The sequence below is a fragment of the Mobula hypostoma genome, chromosome 1, assembly GCF_963921235.1.
Source record: "Mobula hypostoma chromosome 1, sMobHyp1.1, whole genome shotgun sequence".
NCBI classification, from domain to species: Eukaryota; Metazoa; Chordata; class Chondrichthyes; order Myliobatiformes; family Myliobatidae; genus Mobula; species Mobula hypostoma.
Window position 1 is genome coordinate 33,446,376 of NC_086097.1, and position 21,501 is coordinate 33,467,876.

Here is a 21,501-nt window from a genome sequence, read left to right on the forward strand (position 1 = left end):
CTGAATTTTATATAAATACCATCCTTTCTTTTCATTATCTCAACATTGTTGTCACAGTGATTGCATAGACTTTTTAATTATGGCTTTCACCTCCCCTTTATGCAAAGGCACCACTACATTTACGTCCTTAATTTTAAGTGATTGCTTGACAAGAATGTCTGCCACCTCTTTTCCTTCAGCCCCAATGGCAGGGAAGAAATATATACACAGGCCGACACCCTGCAGCCTCAGCAGATGTTGTCCAACCTCAAGAAGAATATTTGGTCTACAATTTGAAATACCTGTTTTAATAGATGTCAAAACTGAGAACGAATCAGAGCATCGAGGTAATAATCAGTCCGTACTTCTTCGACCCGTTGATAATAGCAACCATCTCAGACGTGAATACTGATAACCTTGTCTGATAATCTCTTCTTAATAGTCACCTGAAACTTTGTAGATATGTAAGAAGCCATAATACCTGCCTTGCATATATTGCTGAGCTTCCTGTACCACTGCAGGGTGATGTCGGAGGAGTGAGGGAGATCCGGGCCGGGAGCGTAGGGGATGGCTTTTGTGAGGATGACTGAGGGTGAGGAGTAGATGTTGGAGTGAAAGGAGGAGGCATGGGGAGAGAAGGAGGAATGGAGCGATAGAAGGGCAAGCGCTCACACCGGAAGCGGTTGCCTAGGACGCTGTTGCCTGGAGACTACTGCGCGTGCGCGGCGGGACCGGGCCTGCGATGGAGGATGCGTTGGATACGGAGACCCAACGGGTGAGGAACTACCCGAGGCTGGCGCCTCAACGGAGACCCGACCCCGACTGCAGCCTTCACTCTGGTGGCTGGGTGGGAGTGTGGGTTGTTGCAGGCTTGAGGACGGGTGGGGAGGGGGGCGCGAATCCCAGACACGGAGGGACCAGGGTTGGGTGAGGGTGAGTGTGTAGGTGGGAGAGGGATCGAGGATGGATTTCTCGGGGGGAGTGAGGAAGGATGGAGAGTCCCAGGCAGGGTCCGGGAGTGAGTGTCCAGGGAGGGGTGAGGGTGTTGAGGAAAAGGTGGTTGGGGTAGAGGGGTGGATGTGGGTTGGAGAGCGGTGGGGGGAGGCCGAGGCAGCGTGGGGAGGGCTCTGGAGCGGAGGGGGCGTGGGGAGAGCTCTGAAGCGGAGGGGACGAGGGGAGGGCGCTGGAGCGGAGGAGACGAGAGGAGGGCTCTGGGGTGGAGCGACGTGGGGAGTGCTCTGGAGCGGAGGGGACGAGGGGAGGGCTCTGGAGCGGAGGGGACGAGAGGAGGGCTGGGACGAGGGGAGGGCGCTGGAGCGGAGGGGACGAGGGGAGGGCTCTGGAGCGGAGCGGCGTGGGGAGGGCTCTGCAGCGGAGGGAACGAGAGGAGGGCTCTGGAGCGGAGGGGATGAGGGGAGGGCGCTGGAGCGGAGGAGACGAGAGGAGGGCTCTGGGGTGGAGCGACGTGGGGAGTGCTCTGGAGCGGAGGGGACGAGGGGAGGGCTCTGGAGCGGAGGGGACGAGAGGAGGGCTGGGACGAGGGGAGGGCTCTGGAGCGGAGCGGCGTGGGGAGGGCTCTGCAGCGGAGGGGACGAGAGGAGGGCTCTGGAGCGGAGGGGATGAGGGGAGGGCTCTGGAGCGGAGGGGATGAGAGGAGGGCTCTGGGGCGGAGCGGCGTGGGGAGGGCTCTGGGGCGGCGGGACGTGGGGAGGGCTCTGGAGCGGAGGGGACGAGGGAGGGCGCTGGAGCGGAGGGGACGAGGGGAGGGCTCTGGAGCGGAGGGGATGAGGGGAGGGCTCGGGCGGAGGGGACGAGAGGAGGGCTGGGACGAGGGGAGGGCGCTGGAGCGGAGGGGACGAGGGGAGGGCTCTGGAGCGGAGGGGACGAGGGGAGGGCTCTGGAGCAGAGGGGACGAGAGGAGGGCTGGGACGAGGGGAGGGCTCTGGAGCGGAGGGGACGAGGGGAGGGCTCTGGAGCGGAGGGGACGAGGGGAGGGCTCTGGAGCGGAGCGGCGTGGGGAGGACTCTGCAGCGGAGGGGACGAGAGGAGGGCTCTGCAGCGGAGGGGGCGTGGGGAGGGCTCTGGAGTGGAGCGGCGTGGGGAGGGCTCTGGAGCGGAGGGGACGAGGGAAGGGCTCTGGAGCGGAGGGGACGAGAGGAGGGCTGGGACGTGGGGAGGGCTCTGGAGCGGAGGGGACGAGGGAGGGCGCTGGAGCGGAGGGGACGAGCGGAGGGCTCTGGAGCGGAGCGGACAAGGGGAGGGCTCGGGCGGAGGGGATGAGGGGAGGGCTCTGGGGCGGAGGGGCGTGGGGAGGGCTCTGGGGCGGCGGGACGTGGGGAAGGCGCTGGAGCGGAGGGGACGAGGGGAGGGCGCTGGAGCGGAGGGGACGAGGAGAGGGCGCTGGAGCGGAGGGGACGAAGGGAGGGCTCTGGAGCGGAGGGGACGAGAGAGGGCGCTGGAGCGGAGGAGCGTGGGGAGGGCGCTGGAGCGGAGGGGGTGAGGGGAGGGCTCTGGAACGCAGGGGCGTGGGGAGGGCTCTGGAGCGCAGGGGCGTGGGGAGAGCTCTGGAGCGGAAGGGACGAGGGGAGGGAGCTGGAGCGGAGGGGGCGTGGGGAGGGCGCTGGTGCGGGTGGGGCGTGGGGAGGGCTCTGGAGCAGAGGGGGCTTGGGGAGGGCTCTGGAGCAGAGGGCACGAGGGGAGGGCTCTGGAGGGAGGGGATGAGAGGAGGACTCTGGAGCGGAGGGGCGTGAGGAGGTCGCTGGAGCGGAGGGGGCGAGGGGAGAGCTCTGGAGTGCAGGGGCGTGGGGAGGGTGCTGGAGTGCAAGGGTGTGGGGAGGGCGCTGGAACGGAGGGGACGAGGGGAGGGCTCTGGAGCGGAGGGGACGAGGGTAGGGCGCTGGGGCGGAGGGGGCGTGGGGAGGCCGCTGGGGCGGAGGGGCGTGGGGAGGCCGCTGGGGCGGAGGGGGCGTGGGGAGGTCGCTGGAGCGGAGGGGGCTTGGGGAGGGCTCTGGAGCGGAGGGCACGAGGGGAGGGCTCTGGAGGGAGGGGATGAGGGGAGGGCTCTGGAGCGGAGGGGCGTGGGGAGGTCGCTGGAGCGGAGTGGGCGAGGGGAGAGCTCGAGTGCAGGGGCGTGGGGCGGGTGCTGGAGTGCAGGGGCGTGGGGAGGGTGCTGGAGTGCAAGGGTGTGGGGAGGGCGCTGGAGCGGAGGGGGCATGGGGAGGGCGCTGGGGTGGAGGGGGCGTGGGGAGGTCGCTGGGGCGGAGGGGGCGTGGGGAGGCCGCTGGGGCAGAGGGGGCGTGGGGAGGGCGCTGGTGCGGGTGGGGCGTGGGGAGGGCTCTGGAGCGGAGGGGCGTGAGGAGGTCGCTGGAGTGGAGGGGGCGAGGGGAGAGCTCTGGAGTGCAGGGGCGTGGGGAGGGTGCTGGAGTGCAGGGGTGTGGGGAGGGCGCTGGAACGGAGGGGACGAGGGGAGGGCTCTGGAGCGGAGGGGACAAGGGTAGGGCGCTGGGGCGGAGGGGGCGTGGGGAGGCCGCTGGGGCAGAGGGGGCGTGGGGAGGCCGCTGGGGCGGAGGGGCGTGGGTAGGCCGCTGGGGCGGAGGGGGCGTGGGGAGGTCGCTGGAGCGGAGGGGGCTTGGGGAGGGCTCTGGAGCGGAGGGCACGAGGGGAGGGCTCTGGAGGGAGGGGATGAGGGGAGGGCTCTGGAGCGGAGGGGCGTGGGGAGGTCGCTGGAGCGGAGGGGCGTGGGGAGGTCGCTGGAGCGGAGGGGGCGAGGGGAGAGCTCTGGAGTGCAGGAGCGTGGGGAGGGTGCTGGAGTGCAGGGGCGTGGGGAGGGTGCTGGAGTGCAGGGGTGTGTGGAGGGCGCTGGGGCGGAGGGGGCGTGGGGAGGGCGCTGGGGTGGAGGGGGCGTGGGGAGGGCGCTGGGGCGGAGGGGACGAGGGGAGGCCGCTGGAGCGGAGGGGGCGTGGGGAGGGCTCTGGAGCGGAGGGGACGTGGGGAGGGCGCTGGAGCGGAGGGGACAAGGGGAGGCCGCTGGAGCGGAGGGGATGAGGGGAGGGCGCTGGAGCGGAGGGGCAAGGGGTGATTTGGGGCGAGGAGAGTGGGGCGTTGGAAGGAGGGATTGAGGAGGGGCATTGGAACGGGGGGGCGAAGGGGTATTGGAGGGGTGTGGGAGGATTGTTGAGGGGTTTGAGGTGTGGCTGAATGCTGAGGTGAGATTACGGGGTGGTGCAGTTTCTCACTACAGATGGAGAACCCTATCTGAACTATGCCAGCTCTCAGAGAAATAACATCAGTACCATTTCCTCCCATCCCCCACACACTGGGGACATTTCACAGTGTCCAGTCAATCCCCTGACCATGCACATTGTTGGGATGTGGAGGGAACCAGAACACCCAGGGGAAATACTCTTGGTTCAGGCACCATGCAGGTAGTGCCAGTGGTTGGGATTGAACCCCCAGTCCGTGAGGCTGTGAGTGAGGCAGCAGCTCTACCCACTCTGCCAATGTGCCATCCTAAAGTTGTCTGATCTACCTTTGTACCACTTTACTACACTAACTCTAATCCCAATTCCTGTAATGTCCATCTATCAATGTCTGTCTTGGCAACACACACAAAATGCTCGAGGAACTCAGCAGGTCAGGCAGCATCTATGGAAAAAAGTACAGTTGACGTTTCGGGCTGAGACCCTTCAGCAGAACTGGAGGAAAGAAAAAAGCTGAGGAGTAGATTTAAAAGGTGGGGAGAGGGGAGAGACAAACACGAGGTGATGAGGGAGGGATGAAGTAAAGACCTGGGAAATTGATTGCTGAGAGGGGTACAGGGCTGGAGAAGGGGGAGTCTAATCAGAGAGGACAAAAGGCCATAGAAGAAATAAAAGGGGGGAGGAGCATCAGAGGGAGAAGATGGACAGGCAATGAGGCAAGGTGACAGAGGGAAAAGGGGATGGGGTATGGTGAGGGGGGGGTGGGCGTTACGGGAAGTTTGGGAAATCGATGTTCATGCCATCAGGTTGGAGGCTACCCAGACAGAATATAAGGTCTTGTTCCTCCAACCTGAGTATGGCTTCATCGTGACAGTAGAGGAGGAGACGGTAGACATTGGAATGGGAATGGGAAGTGGAATTAAAATGGGTGGCCACTGGGAGATCCTGCTTCTTCTGGCGGTCTGTCTTAAATATTTTCATCATTGGCTTCCCTAGCCTTGCCTGTAGAGAATTCTGAAGATTCAGCCTCTGGGCGAAGAATTTTTTTTTCTCATTCTCTGTTCTTCACAGATAGAACAAAGAACAGGTGGTGAAAAAAGGCTTTCAGCAGTTAGAGCATTGAATATAGGAATTGGGACATTATGTTTTAGTTGTACAAGTCATTGGTGAGACTGCACTTGGAGTACTGTGTATAGCTTTGGTCACCATGTTGTCGGAAAAACATTGTTAAACAGGAAAGAGTGCTGAAAAGTTTTACAAGAATGTTGTCAGGACTAGAAGGCCTGAGATAGAAGAAGAGGCTAGCCAAGGTAAGTCCTATTCCTCAGAAAGTAGGAGAATACTGGGCAACCTGATAGAAATGTTTAAAATTATGAGAGGCATAGATAAGGTGAACAGCAAGTCTTTTTCCTGGGGTAGAGGGTTCTTAACTTGGGGGCATAGGTTTAGAGTAAGAGGGTGAAGACTTAGAATGGAACTCAGGGATAACGTTATTACACCGAGGGTGGTGTATATGGAATGAGGAAGCTCATGGAGGCAGGTACAATAGTTTCATTTAAGAAGCACTTGAACAGGTATATGGAGGGGAGAATTTTGTGGGGAGGGGGGTGATATGGGCCAAACACAGGAAATTGCAACTAGTTGGGTGAGCACCGTGGTCAGCATGGACTGGTTGGGCTGCAAGGTATCAATTCATGCTCTGTCAGTCTAATTTGCAATTCACTGTATGTTTCAATGCACATATGATTAATAAATCTAAATGTATATATCTGTAACTGATCTCTACCCTGTTGTATTCTTTGATAGTCCTTTACACTGGTCACAACTCCACCAATATTGGTTTTATCCACAAACTAGCTAATCCACCTATTTCAATTTGACTTCCCGTACACATTCTGCCATGCCTGGCCATGGCCTGCTCCATTGCCATGAGGAGGCCACTTTCAGGTTTGAGTAGCAACAACTCATATTCTGTCTGTGTAGCTTCCAACCTGATGGCATGAACATCAATTTCTCCAGTTTATGGTAATTTCCCCCCCCTCATCCCCCTCCTCTCTTTTTCCATTCCCATTCTGGCTCCCCTCTCACCCCTTCTCTCCTCCCTTGCCCAATATCTCCCTCTAGTTCCCCGCTTCTTGCCCTTTCTTCCAAGGTCCACTGCCCTCTAATGTCAGATTTCTTTTTCTTCAGCCCTTTATATCTTACACCTATTATCTCCCAACTTCTTGCTTTACCTCCCACCTCCCTCCCCCCTCACCTGGTCTCGTCTATCACCTGCCAGCTTGTACTCCTCCCCTTCCATCCACCTTATTTTGGCTTTTGCCCCCTTCCTTTTCAGTCCTGATGAAGTAACTTATCCCGAAATGTCAGCAGTTTATTCCCCTCTGTAGATACTGTCTGACCTGCTGAGCTCCTCGAGCACTTTGTATGTGTTGCTGAAGATGTCCAGCACCTGCAGAATCTCTTCTGTTAATCCACCAGTCTCTGCAGAACATCGCTAGTCATGGACCTCCAGCTACCACTACTGTCTGTCCTGCACGAGTAATTCAGATCTGAATTTAAACTTACATTTTACCCCTGTATCCCATGCATCATCAAGTGACACGTTCTCTTCTTTGCTATTTGTGGGGGTGGAGAGGGAAGGCAATGGTTGGGTCCTGGGCAGGTGGTGGTGCTGTAACAAGTGTCATTTACGTTGGAAGTGTTGCAGAGAAGAAGAGGCATTAGGAAAACTGTGTTGCAGCTGCCGAGAGATGAGTGTGCGAGGTGTCTGATGTGGGACTCGTGCGCATTTATTGCAGAACTTGGACTAACCCATCTTTCTCTCCCTGTAGGTTGCAAAGACTGGCCGTCGAGCGCGGCAGTCCCAGGACACCGTAGGCGCGGAGGTGAGTGTGTGGATGTGCAGGTACTTCCCCATCACCCCTGCCTTTCCATAAACAGTCAACAGGGTGATGGTCAACAATACTACAGAATGCAGTGGGAGATGGGTCCCTCCCCTTCAGGGTGTTGCCCTCACTAGGGGGCAGGTCCCTCTCCCCACAATGTACAGACTGTCTTTCAGACTCTGGTTCCACCTCCAGGTTCCTAGTTTGTGAACTCTCTTCTGTTCCCTCCTCGCTCCACAGTATGGACTTATCCCTAACGCCTCCTCACCCCAGTGTGCATATTCCTGTCACACCCTCCGGAGAGACTGATCTGTATACTGACGAATCGATCAGACACCTTATCAGGAACAGTCATGTTCTTATTTCTCTGTCTTGCAACATGTACAGGGTAAAAATGGATATGTTGTTGCTTTAAATAACCAAATAAGTGTAACTTGCTGAAGAGCTGGTCTCTGGTGAGTTGACTGCATTCAATGGCTCCAGAAGAATGTCAGATATGTTGCAGGGCTCACGATGCCAAATTAGGCCAAGTGTCCGGCTAAAGGCAGGGAATCTCAAGGCCCCATTGACCCTACCTCCAAATAAAACATATTTCCATCATTAGGGAGGCATTGTTGAATTGTTCTGTAACGGTGTCAGTGTGTTGTTGAGGACACAAATCATCTCTCTCAGGCTAACTATGGACAGACCTTGCAGTCTGCTGGAAAAGTCAGGATTGACTGCAATAAGCCTTGGTGTTCCCAGAGGGGAGGTGGGTCTTATTAAATCAGCTTTACAAAACCCAGCGTGCGGTTCTAGAGCAGTTGAAACATGCAAAACACTGAGAAATTGGTCAGACTGTCAAAGAACTGCCAGGTTGCCAGGGACAAAGGGCCAGAGAGGCTGGTGTCTGCAGGGTATAGGGATAAAATGGACTGAGATGTGTGTACAGCAGACACAAGAGACTGTACATTCTGGTGCAAAAAGCAGGCCAGGCAGCATCTGTGGAGGGAAATGGACAGTCGCTGGTTTGGGCTGAGATCCTTCATTGGGACTGAGAATAGAGAGGGGAGTGGTGGGGCAGGAGCTGGCAGGTGATAGATTGAGCCTGGTGAGGAGGGGTTGATTAGCAGATGGAGGTGGAGGTAGCGACAGAGGCTGGGAGGTGATGAATGGCCGTGACAAAGGGCTGCAGATGGTGGGAGTGAAAGGTGGAAAATGGGACCAGAGGTGGGAGGTGAAAAGGGCAGTAAGAAGAGGAAGGGGTGTGTGTGTGTTTGAAAGGCAGATGGAGCAAATTGGGGTGGGGAACTGAGCGATAGGTTAGGAAGAAGAGTGTGTGAGTGAGAAAAACTGGGTAGATCAGGAGGACAGAGAAAAGGGGAGTAGATTACTTGAAATTAGAGAATTCAATGTTCATGCTGTTCCGTTGTAGACCACCCAGTGGGAACATTCAGATATAAGTTTATTTAACACACACGATGAAACATGTAGTGAAAGGTATCATTTGTGTAAACAACCAACACACCAGAGAATGTGCTTAATGCAGCCCGCAAGTGTCGCCACACATTCTGGTGCCAACGGAACATGCCCACCACATTTAGCAGCAGCAAAATAAGCCCCTTTCCGACACACAGGCTGGCCTCCAACCCCAGGACAGGCTGCCTGCAGGCCTCTGTTCCTCTAGTTCAGGGGTTCCCAACCTTTTTTATGCCATTAAGCAAGGGGTCCTTAGACCCCAGGTTGGGAAAGCCTGCTCTAGTTTGTGTTTCATTTCACCCTGACAGTGAAGGAGGCCAATGTATGGGAATGGAAAAGGGAATTAAAATTCCTGACAACCAGGAGCTCCACCTTTGAAGTTTACAGATAAAATTAAGTGGGCTGTTAAAGGGCACGTTCCACCCCGGGTTCAGAGAGGATGGCACAACATTGGAGACAATGCAGGGGGTTGTTATCGGAGAGGGATTTACTGAGTAATAGGGCAGATCCAGTCACAGCTTCTGATTGAAGGTGAGGTGAATGTTGGCAAGCTGTTAAAATGACAACAGTTTAATTCATATCGACAAAGGGAGCTCTGAGCCACATGAGGAGCTGGTCAAAAGTTGCCTTAAAGCAATGGGCTCCAAGAGGATCCTTCAAGGCAAGAGGAGGTTCTGTGACTTGGGGCTTTGTTCACAGAAAGCAGGACCCTGCTGAGTGCAGAAATCTTGGAGTTTGCTGTTCTGGAATTAATTACAGAGGTTAGGAGTAGTCAGACATGGGGAGATTTTAAAATATGGATGAGTGTTTTAAAATGGTCTAATCAAAGTGTTAGATAGCTGGGCTTATAAATTGAGAGATGATGGGTACATGAGATGCTGTAAATTCGGACAGGCAGTATGTTTTGGAGTTTGAATTCATAGAGATTGGATGAACAGAGACATCAAAAGGCAGCACAGATAGATAATTTTGTTAAGAGCCAATGGGACACTGGCTGTCATTAGTCGGGACACTGAACACAAAAGCAGGCTGTTATGGGAATTGATCAGACCTTAGAACATAGAACAGTACAACACAGGAACAGGCCCTTCGGCCTCAGTGCCTGCTAAGACTGTGATGCAATTTAAACTTATCCCATCAGGTTTAAATGGGGTTGGATGGCATATATCCCTCCTTTCCCTGCTTTTTATATGTTTGTCTGAATGGTTCTTAAACATTGCTATCAAATCTGCTTCCACCTCCTCTCCTAGCAGCATGTTCCAAACACCCAGATATCGCTGTGTATAAATAAATTTCTTTAAAAAAAAACTTCCCCCCTCACCTTAGAGCTAGGTGCACTCTTATTTTATTATCTTGTATTTCTACCCCGCAAAAATGATTATCTCCCCGATCTATGCCTCTCATCATTTTATACTCTCAGCCTCTGATACTCCAGAGAAAACTATCAAAGTTCATCCAACCTTCCCTGATAGCTCATGCTTTCTAATCGTGGCAGCATCCTGTTGACCCTCTTCTGCACCCTCTCTCAAGCCTGTAGTGTGATGAGCAGAACTGAATGCAATGTTACAAACGTGGCCTCTCCAAAGTTTTATACAGCTGCAACATGACTTCCCGACTTTTATACTGAACACCCTGTCCGATGAAAGCAAGAATGTCAAACACTTTCTTTACCATCCTATCTTTTTGTGATGCTACCTTCAGAGGTCAGTGGACTTGCACCCCAAGATCCACTGTACACCAGTTCTCCTGAGGGTCCTGCCATGTAGTGTATATTTTCCCCTTGCATTTGACTTCCCAAAAAAGCAAGACCACCATCTAGTTCAGATTAAATTCCACAGGCCATTTCTCTGCCTGTATCTCCAACTGATATACAATGATAAGAGGCACAGATCGAGTGGACAGCCAGAGACTTTTTCCCAGGATGGAGATGGCGAATATGAGGGGACATAACTCTAAGGTGATTGGAGGAAAGTATAGCAGGAAGTCCAAGGTAGGTTCTTTTATACAGAGTGCAGTGGGTACTGCCTGTGTTAGTGGTAGAGGTAGATACATTGGGGACATTTAAGAAATGTAGATAGGCACATGGATGAAAGAAAACTGGAGGGCTATGAGGGAGGAAAGGGTTAAAGTGATCTTTGAGTAGGTTAAAAGATAACTACATCATGGTAAACTAAAGGGCCTGTATTGTGCTATATTGTTTTATGTTCTATAGCCTTGCCAACATTGTCCATAGTGAGCCAAAGAGAAAAATCTTTTTATTGATTAATATGAGATGCAAGTTCCTCCTTTACTACTTAGGTACATATTCCACAGTGAGTTGGGACTGATACGGATTTAGGTTGGGATATAGGGCTCCAGAACATTAGTTTGGGGTGGAGGGTAAGTTGGTGTCTGAAGGGAAAAAAATCATGACGGCTGATCAACAATGTTGACACAATTAGGAGCAATGTACAAGGGAGCAGGAGAGATTCAGCAGGTATGGCTTACCACCACCTCCTCGAGGGCACTGAGGGGTGGGCCATACCACAGATACCTTGATGTGGCTAGGCATAGCTCAAATACCATCTATAAATTTGCTGACAATACAACCATTGTTGGTAGAATCTCAAGTGGTGACAAGAGGGCGTGCAGGAGTGAGATATGCCAACTAGAGGAATGGTACCGCAGTAACAGCTTGGCACTCAACGTCAGTAAGATGAAAAAGCTGATTGTGAACTTCAGGAAGGGTAAGATGAAGGAACACATACCAATCCTCATGGAGGGTTCAGAAGTAGAGAGAGTGAGCAGCTTCAAGTTCCTGGGTGTCAAGATCTCTGAGGATCTAACCTGGTCCCAACTTATCAATGTAGTTATAAAGAAGTCAAGACAGCGGCTATACTTTACTCGGAGTTTGAAGAGATTTGGCATGTCAACAAATACACTCAAAAACTTCTATAGTTGTCCTGTGGAGAGCATTCTGACTGACTGCATCACTGTCTGGTATGGAGATGCTACTGCACAGGACTGAAAGAAGGTTGTAAATCTAGTCAGCTCCATCTTGGGCACTAACACACGAAGTACCCAGGACATCTTCAGGGAGCAGTATCTCAGAAAGGCAGCGTCCATTATTAAGGACCTCCAGCACCCAGGGCATGCCCTTTTTTCAGGCAGGAGGTACAGAAGCCTGAAGGCACACACTCAGCGATTCAGGAACAACTTCTTCCCCTCTGCCATCTGATTCCTGAATGGACATTGAAGCTTTGGACACTACTTCTCTTTTTTTTATGTACAGTATTTCTGTTCTTGCACATTTTAAAAAACTATTCAACATAATGTAATTGATTTACTTGTTTATTATTATTATGTTTTATTTATTATTTTTTTCATTCTCTCTGCTAGATTATGTATTGCATTGAACTGCTGCTGCTAAGTTGACACATTTCACGTCACATGCCAGTGATAATAAACCTGATTCTGATTTGATCCTGAAAAATGAAGAAAAAGAAAATTCATAATCAGAACACTCAACTGTGAAGTATAAAAATCACTAGACCTGGATCAGCTGTGTGTGAAGTCACTGAGGAAAGTAAGAGTGAAAACAATAATGACCATAATCTTCCATTGTCCTAGTGTGGAGATCAGCTGGAGGTGTGAACTTTGCACCCCACCAGCTCATCAAAGCTTCAGCCAGTTCAAACCAACACACAGAGCACTGGGGGAAATCAGTGGGTCAGGCAGCATCTGTGGAGGGAAACAGCCAGAATGGCAAGGAAAAGACAGAGACTTAAACCAGAACTAGACTGCCATCAGGGAAAGTAAGTAATGAGTTAAAACTGGAGGTGCACCATCTGAAGCACAAAGTGTTCAGAACAAGACAGATGAATTAATAGTGTAAATAGAGATAAATGGATTTGATCTGGTAGAGATGGAATGCAACCCAGGCTAAGAACTGCCCTTTCCCAGGGGATATGAGTCACAGTAAAGGTGAGCAAAAAGGCCCCGGTCATCCTGAGGTGGTTTGCAGCCGTAAAGGAGAAGGACAATGGGTCAGAGTATTAGGACAGAGATTAACTACAGGTGACGCTCCGGAACATTGGATGGCAGAAAGCCACAGTGGGAATGGTTTTTATAGCATCCACTGCACAGAGCATGAACTCAGAAGTTAGTGGCATTCAACAAGTGTCATGCAATAATTATGAGGACCTTAACCTTCACTTGGAAACTGGACTTGGGAATGAGCTCATGGAATTCCTCTGATGTTTAACTCATCTGCCTCTGAGGTTTAGTGTTTCTGTACAGTCAGAAGGAGCAGGATAGTCCAGAGAAACTCATGGAAAAGGAAGATAGGAATAGGATTTGGCATCCCAACTATTTTTCACTGATTCCAAGTATGGAGCTGTGTGAAAACGTGCCTCGTTGTTATGAAGTGGCTTGGGGAGATTGAATAACATTTAGCCTGGACAATGCATGCAAGGAATTCTCCACAGTGGTGGGAGGATGTAATTCCAACTATTTCATGGATTGTATGCCTTTGAGATTACTTCCATGTTTTATTAAAAACCTCCTGCTCTTGGAGGACACTGTGTCTCAGGGAGATACAGCAGGGCAAGAGGCCCTCCAGCCATCGAGACCATGATGGACATCAGCCAACCTACATTAATCACAGTTTATTCTCTCCACATGTATGCCAGATATGGTATATTATGATCACATCTGATCATTGAACTGTCTGTATAATGCCAGTGATCATATTATGATCACTATCACCTAAGCGTTCCTTTACCTTAGGCTCCCAAATCAAATCAGACTTATTGCACAACACCCAATCCAGCGAGTATAGGCCCACAGCCATCAAATGCTCCTCATTCATTAACCCTTTCATTCCCTGGGTCATTCTCCTGAACCTCCTCTAGACATGTAATGGAGAAACTCAGGACATTACAACATTTTGGCTAACTGATATTCATCCTGTTGAATTCCAAATTGCTACCAGAAAAGCTTGAGGTATGGATTAAGAATTGATTTTTACAGAGTTTATGTGAAGAGAAAAAACAATTAAACATAATATGCCATTGAAGCAAGTTCTGTCAATTTTTGTGAAAGATTCATATTACAGGATATCACGATGCAGGCAGTTTTCTAAAATCATAGCATGGGGATATACTGTTTGTTAACTGGAAAGTGATTGGTTAGTGTTGGTGTTGAAAGGACCCTGCGCTAACGGGAAGTTGGTTTATGTTGTGATGGGTTTGCTGCTGCCATTGTTTGCCATTCCTTCATTTAAACACCTGCTCTCCTTTGGACCCTAACAACTTTCCAGTCCTCCAGTAAGGTGGCACCTCCTGTGGTTGTAAAAGGGTTGCTTGAAGTTCTAGTGGTGGGACATAGTGTCTGTTGCTCACACAATCCGTGTTATGCACACAGTCAGTGCTGAGACATAATCCCTGTTGCGCACACAGTTCCTGTTACACACCTGGTCTCTTAGAAACACGGTCAGTGCTGGGACCCAGTCCCTGTTACATAAGTGGTGAATGCTTGGATGTGATCTATGTTACATGCACGTGGTCCCTGTTGCACACATGCAGTCCATGTTACACATGTATGGTCTCTGTTTCTCTCTCCCACTCACACCCCCCCCCCAAGTTAGTAGTGGGTCACAGTCCCTGTTACACACACCACAGTCAGTGCTGAAACACTCAGTCTCTGCTCCTCATGTGTGTTTGCTCACAGTTTCCTGTCTTGTCATGAAAGCTCGGACCGCCCCCTTGCCCTGGATTCTCAGCTAGCAGAAATAACCACCCTATTAGCTCCTCATAATATCTTGAATGTATAAATCACATCAGCTTTCGGATTCCAAGGATTACGATGCTGGTTTGTGTAATCTTCTTGCAATTTAACCCTCGGAGTTCCAATACCACTCAGCTCTTCAAGTTGTGGCCACACTCTGCAGTGTGTGTCACAGTGACACAGCCAGTTGGGGTGCAGAAAACTACCCAAAGGAGCAGTGAGAGAAGTGACCAGATTCTGCCTGTACTGATGACATCTGAGGGATTAGAGTTGGTCGCAATCAGAGGGCTGCACTCAGAAATACTGCTGTGCTATCTTTTACATCTGTCATTGAAAGGGAGTTATAGAAAATATACAGCACAAAAACAGGCCCTTCGGCCCAATGTATCTCTACAGACCAGGTTGCTGATCTGTGCTTGTCCCATTTGCCTACATCTGACCCATATCCTTCTAAAACTTTCTCATCCATATACCTGTCCATGGTACATTGTAATTGTACCTGCTTCAACCACTTCATCAGGCAGCTCATTCCCCACACCCACCAACCTCTGTAAATCTTTCCTCTCATCTTAAAGCTGTATGTCTAGGTTCAGACTCTCCAACCCTGGGGAAAATTTCGTCTGTGACCTTAGCCATGTCACTCATGATTTTATAAACCTTGATAAGGTCATCCCCCTCAGCCTCCTGTGCTCCATGGGAAGCAGCCCCAGCCTATCCAGTCTCGACTTGTAACTCGAGCCTCCAGTCCTGATAACGTTCTTGTCATTGGAATTGGTTTATTAATCTCACATGTACCAAGGTTAAGTGAAAAGCCTGTCTTGCAATCTATTCATATAGATCAGATCATTACACAGTGCACTGAGGTAGAACCAGGTAAAGCAATAACAGAATGTAGAATAAAGTATAACAGTTCCAGAGAAAATGCAGTGCAGGTAGACGACAAGGTGCAAGGTCGTAACGAACGAGAGTACAGTAGTGGATTTTCAGAAGACCTTTGCCAAGGTGGTGCAAACAAGGCTGCTAAACAAGTTAAGAGCCCATGGTGTAGGAAGGAGGATACCAGCATAGATACATGATTGGCTGGCTGACAAAGGTCAGAGACTGACAATAAAGGAGTCCTTTTCAAATTGTTGCCAGTGACGAGTGATGTTCCTTAGGGGTCAGTGATGGGACTGCAATTTTTCACTTTATACATTAATGATCTGAATGAAGGAACTGGGGCATTGTGGCCAAGTTTGCTGATGATACCAAGACAGTAGGAGGGCAATTAGTGTAGTGGAGGCAGGGAGTCTACGGCGGACTTGGACAGGATGGGAGAGCTGTAGCTGTATCTGTGCCAGGTCCCAGATTCCCGGGAAGAGAATATGTCCTCGTCCTCCCTTCAGCCTTTTTCCCACACTTCATTAGTCATCTCTTATTTTAGGCAACATGACTTCTCAGCATTCCTAAGCAGTTTATTTTTGAAAATTAAGAAGAATATCAAAGAGTTTATTGAATTGAGAGAGTCCTTCTGCGAATACAAAGTATTCAATCCTTTCTTCGTTTATTTACTCCTGTGTCAACTGAAAGCAATGACCCATGGAGTAAGGATTTCATGCACACTGTAAAAGTAGGATAAAATTTGCCAACTGTAGTGAGGGGGGAACAGCCCTATACTGGCTACAACTCGGGGGTGGGGGGGAAGGACAGCAGCACATCTGTAGCTGTGGGGCAGTCCCACACCACTTATAACTAGGGTAACAGCCTCAGGTTGCCTGCAACTGGGAGTGATGGCCCCAGACCGATGAACTGTAGGACAGCCCCATGTTGACTATAATGGGGAACAGTCCCACTCTGTCTGTAATTGTAGGCCAGCACCACACTGACACCAGCATGGGTGACTGTGTCACTCTGACTGTAATTGTAGGATGGCCGCCCACTGACTACTTGTGGGACTGTCCCACACCGCTTGTAATGGGGGGGAACAGTTGTACACCAACTGTAACTATATACAGTCACTGTACCTTTACAGAAATGTGCAAGGGTTCTGGTGACATACTAAATCTCCTCAGACTCCTAATGAAGTAATGAAGCCACTGACATGCCTTCTTCATGACAGCATCAATGTGTTGGGTCTGGGATTGATCCTCTGTGAGGTGTTGACACCTAGGATTTTGAAGCTGCTCACTCCTTCCATCACTGACCCCTCGATAAGGACTGGTGTGCGTTCTCCTGACTTTCCCTGAAGTCCACAATCAATTCTTTGGTCTTACTGTTGTTGAGTGTGAAGTTGTGACACCACTCAGCCAGCTGCTCTATCTCACTGCTGTATGCCTCCTCATTGCCATCTGAGATTTTACCAACAGCCAGTTCTGGTCCAAAGACATTGACACCACAGCCACCAAAAAAGCTCACAAATGCTCCTCTTTGTTAAAGAAATTCAACATGTCCCCTTTGAACCTCTCCAATTTTTATTGATGCACTGAAGAAAGCATCCTATCCAAATGCATCATGGCTTAGTATGGCAACTACTCTGTCTGAGATCACAAAAGACTGCAGAGAGTTGTTGTCGCAGCCTCTCCTCCAAGTCTACATTTCCCACTGCTTCGGTAAAGCAACCATCTTACTCAAAAGGTACCATTCTCTCTTCTCTCCCCTTCCATGCACCCGTCTACACTGGGGAATCGGTGATGGAGTGAGTCAGTAACTTTAAATTCCTGAGCATTGGCATATCGGATGACCTGTCCTGGGCCCAGCACATGAGGAAAGCGTGCCAGTTTTTTTTTACTTTCTTGGAAGTATGCTTGTCACTGAACGCTCGGACAAGCTTCTACAGATGTACTGTTGAAAGTATGCTGACCGGTTGCATCATGGTCTGGTACAATTCAAATACACAGGAATATAAGAAATTGTAGAGTTGACCCAACCCAGTATATCATGGACACATCCCTCCCCACCATCGGTAGCATCTACAGGAAGCGCTGCCTCAAGGAGGAAACATCTTTCCTCAAAGATCTCCACAACCCAGGCCATGCTATCTTTTCACAGCCACCATCGGGCAGGAGGTAAGAAGGCTGAAGTCCCACACCACCAGGTTCACCAACAGCTACTTCAACATTTGGATCTTAAATCAATTCACATAACCCTAATCACTATTGTTTAGCAACACAATGACCATTAAAATGAACTTTGTTTTTTCTGTTCTAATTACATTCTTCCTTGTAAAAATTGCTAAATTCGTTTTTTGTGAATGCTGCGTTTCTGCTGGTATGTACCTGCAATGCTGATGCAAGTGAGTTTTTCATTGCTGTACAATGATTTGATCTTTATGAACAGTATTCAAGACAAGCTTTTCACTGAATCTTCATACATGTGACATTAATAAACCAATATCTGTGCACATGTGTACTTGTGCCCATGATTATAAACTTAACTTTGACTTTGTCTTTGATTTAATTTAATTAATCTTATTTGTTCATTTAATTCTGTGTATTTTGAACACAAAGCAGCCCCATATCTTCGCTGCCTCACTGTTTCTCACACTTGGACCAAAGAGCACCACTGCTCAGAAACAGGCCCTTTGGCCTATCTAGTCTGTCCTGAACTGTAACTCTACCTAGTCCCATGACCCCACACCTGACCCTAGCCCTCCATACCTCTCCTATCCAAGAAATTATCCAAACTTCTCTTAAATGTTGCAATCAAATCCGCACCCACCACTTCTGCTTGAAGCTTATTTAGTCATAGTCATAGTCATACCTTATTGATCCCGGAGGAAACTGGGAAACTGGTTTTCGTTACAGTTGCACCATAAATAATAAATAGTAATAGCACCATAAATAGTTAAATAGTAACATGTAAATTATGCCAGTAAATTATGAAATAAGTCCAGGACCAGCCTATCGGCTCAGGGTGTCTGACCCTCCAATGGAGGAGTTGTAAAGTTTGATGGCCACAGGCAGGAATGACTTCCTATGACGCTCTGTGCTGCATCTCGGAGGAATGAGTCTCTGGCTGAATGTATTCCTGTGCCCACCCAGTACATTATGTAGTGGATGGGAGACATTGACCAAGATGGCATGCAACTTAGACAGCATCCTCTTTTCAGACACCACCGTGAGAGATTCCAGTTCCATCCCCACAACATCACTGGCCTTACGAATGAGTTTGTTGATTCTGTTGGTGTCTGCTACCCTCAGCCTGCTGCCCCAGCACACAACAGCAAACATGATAGCACTGGCCACCACAGACTCGTAGAACATCCTCAGCATCTTCCGGCAGATGTTAAAGGACCTCAGTCTCCTCAGGAAATAGAGACGGCTCTGACCCTTCTTGTAGACAGCCTCAGTGTTCTTAGACCAGTCCAGTTTATTGTCATAGACCAGTCCAGTTTTTTGTCAATTTGTATCCCCAGGTATTTGTAATCCTCCACCATGTCCACACTGACCCCCTGGATGGAAACAGGGGTCACCGGTACCTTAGCTCTCCTCAGGTCTACCACCAGCTCCTTAGTCTTTTTCACATTAAGCTGCAGATAATTCTGCTCACACCATGTGACAAAGTTTCCTACAGTAGCCCTGTACTCAACCTCATCTCCCTTGCTGATGCATCCAACTATGGCAGAGTCATCCGAAAACTTCTGATTTCACACTCGTACCACCCTTTGAGTGATTCTTCCTCATGTTCCCCTTAAATATTTTATCTCACCTTTTCTATTACGTCTAGTTCTAGTCTTACCTAACCTCAGTGGAAAAAGTCTGTCTGCGTTTACCCTATCTATAATCTTCATAATTTTGTAAACCTCTGTCAAATCGCTCCTCCTTCTCCTACGCTCCAGGGAATAAAATCCTAACCTGTTCAACCTTTTCCTATAACTCGGGTCCTCAAGTCCCAGCAACATCCTTGTAAATTTTCCCTATACTCCTTCAGTCATATTGATATTGTTCCTGTAGGTAGGTGACCTGAATTGCACACAATACTCCAGGTTAGACTTCACCAATGTCTTATACAACCTCAACATAACATCCCAACTCCTGTACTCACCATGTTCCTGACACTGGCATGCAAGTTATGGCACAATGGGTCTAGCTGTTCTTTGTGGGAAGTTGATCGTACATATCTGCTACCTCTCTACAGGTTCCACTCTCCGTGCCACTGGCTTTTGTTGCCGTGCACTTGCATGATCTAACCTATTTGCCTTTGTTTCAGGGCCCCCCAAGCAAACCCACCCGTCGACAGGGAGGATGGGCAGATGACACCCCCCGCCTCTCCAAGTGAGTGCCGAACGCTTGCGATCACTGCCAACCTCGCCCAATTCAGCCTGACCGTCTGCAGCAGTCAGCTGAGATGCCTTCACCCTGTGTCTCCCTGGGGTGGAGGAGGTGAAAGGGATCGTGAGTGAGGTGTATCAGATTGAGCGCTGTAGATAGGGGAGATTGCAGGAAACCACTTCCCTCAGCAGAGGAAGTGATGGCACAGTAGTGACGCAGTTAGTGTAACTCTGTTGCAGCACCTGTGATGAGCAATCGGGATTCAATTCCCACTGCTCTCTATAAGATTTTGTATGCTCTCCCCATGACTACTCAGGCTTCCTCTGGGTGCTCTGGTTTCTTCTTGTATCTCAAAGACATGCAGGTTAGGATGAGTAAGTTGTAGGCATGCCATGTTGGCACCAGAAGCATGACAACGTTGCGAACTGCCGCCAGTACATATTTGGACTGCTGGATGAAAGTAAAATGGAGGGCAATGTAGGAGGGAAGGTTTAGCTCAATCTTAGAGTAGGTTTAAAGGTCAGCCCAATACTGGGGGCCAAAGCGCCTGTACTGTCCTATAATGGACTATGTAGATCCCTGTCACTGAGCTGCTCGTCTCTTCCTTCAGTGCCCCAGGAGTTTCAGGTGCAATTGGGCGTGGTTATTGGGTGTGTGGACCATAAGATATAGGAACTGAGTTAGGCCATTCAGCCATCAAGTCTGCTGCACCATTTCACCATGGCTGATCCATTTCCCTCTCAACCCTATCTCCCTGTAACCTTTTATGCCCTGACTAATCAACGACCTATTAACTTCCACCTTAAATACGCCCATTGACTTGAACTCCTTGGCCTCCTGTGGCAATAAATTCCACAGATTTACTGCTCTCTCGTTAAAGAAATTCCTCCTCATCCTGTTCTAAAGTGACGTTGCTCTTTTGTTGCCAGTTGTTTACAATATGTATTAATGACTTGGATGAGGGAATTAAATGCAGCATCTCCAAGTTTGTGGATGACACGAAGCTGGGCGGCAGTGTTAGCTGTGAGGAGGATGCTAAGAGGATGCAGGGTGACTTGGATAGGTTAGGTGAGTGGGCAAATTCATGGCAGATGCAATTTAATGTGGATAAATGTGAGGTTATCCACTTTGGTGGCAAACACAGAAAAACAGATTATTGTCTGAATGGTGGCCGATTAGGAAAAGGGGAGGTGCAACGAGACCTGGGTGTCATTATACACCAGTCATTGAAAGTGGGCATGCAGGTACAGCAGGTGGTGAAAAAGGCGAATGGTATGCTGGCATTCATAGCAAGAGGATTCGAGTACAGGAGCAGGGAGGTACTACTGCAGTTGTACAAGGCCTTGGTGAGACCACACCTGGAGTATTGTGTGCAGTTTTGGTCCCCTAATCTGAGGAAAGACATTCTTGCCATAGAGGGAGTACAAAGAAGGTTCACCAGATTAATTCCTGGGATGGCAGGACTTTCATATGATGAAAGACTGGATCGACTAGGCTTATACTCGCTGGAATTTAGAAGATTGAGAAGGGATCTTATTGAAACGTATAAAATCCTAAAGGAATTGGACAGGCTAGATGCAGGAAGATTGTTCCCGATGTTGGGGAAGTCCAGGACGGGGTTCACAGTTTACGGATAAAGGGGAAGCCTTTTAGGACCGAGATGAGGAAAAACTTCTTCACACAGAGAGTGGTGAATCTGTGGAATTCTCTGCCACAGGAAACAGTTGAGGCCAGTTCATTTGCTATATTTAAGAGGGAGTTAGATATGGCCCTTGTGGCTAAAGGGATCCGGGCTATGGAGGGAAGGCAGGTACAGGGTTCTGAGTTGGATGATCAGCCATGATCATACTGAATGGCGATGCAGGCTCGAAGGGCCGAATGGCCTACTCCTGCACCTATTTTCTATGTTTCTATGTTTTTCTGAGGCTGTGCCCTCTGGTCCCAGAGGGATCTGATGTGTCG

General features: G+C 49.9%; 1 protein-coding gene across 2 annotated transcripts in view; it reads left to right on the forward strand.

The window, feature by feature from the left end:
* The first annotated feature begins 278 nt into the window (after window positions 1-278).
* LOC134345416 (intraflagellar transport protein 43 homolog A) overlaps window positions 279-21,501 on the forward strand; it is a 53,309-nt gene continuing 32,086 nt past the window's right edge. The window contains exons 1-3 of one of the 2 annotated variants that reach the window (XM_063046058.1): window positions 279-326; window positions 7,013-7,066; window positions 19,478-19,542. In XM_063046058.1, coding sequence (XP_062902128.1) covers window positions 294-326; window positions 7,013-7,066; window positions 19,478-19,542 — 152 coding nt within the window. In that variant the 5' untranslated portion in view covers window positions 279-293. Of the gene's footprint in view, window positions 327-593; window positions 755-7,012; window positions 7,067-19,477; window positions 19,543-21,501 lie in introns of those variants that run through there. The other variant, XM_063046049.1, reaches the window with a different exon arrangement.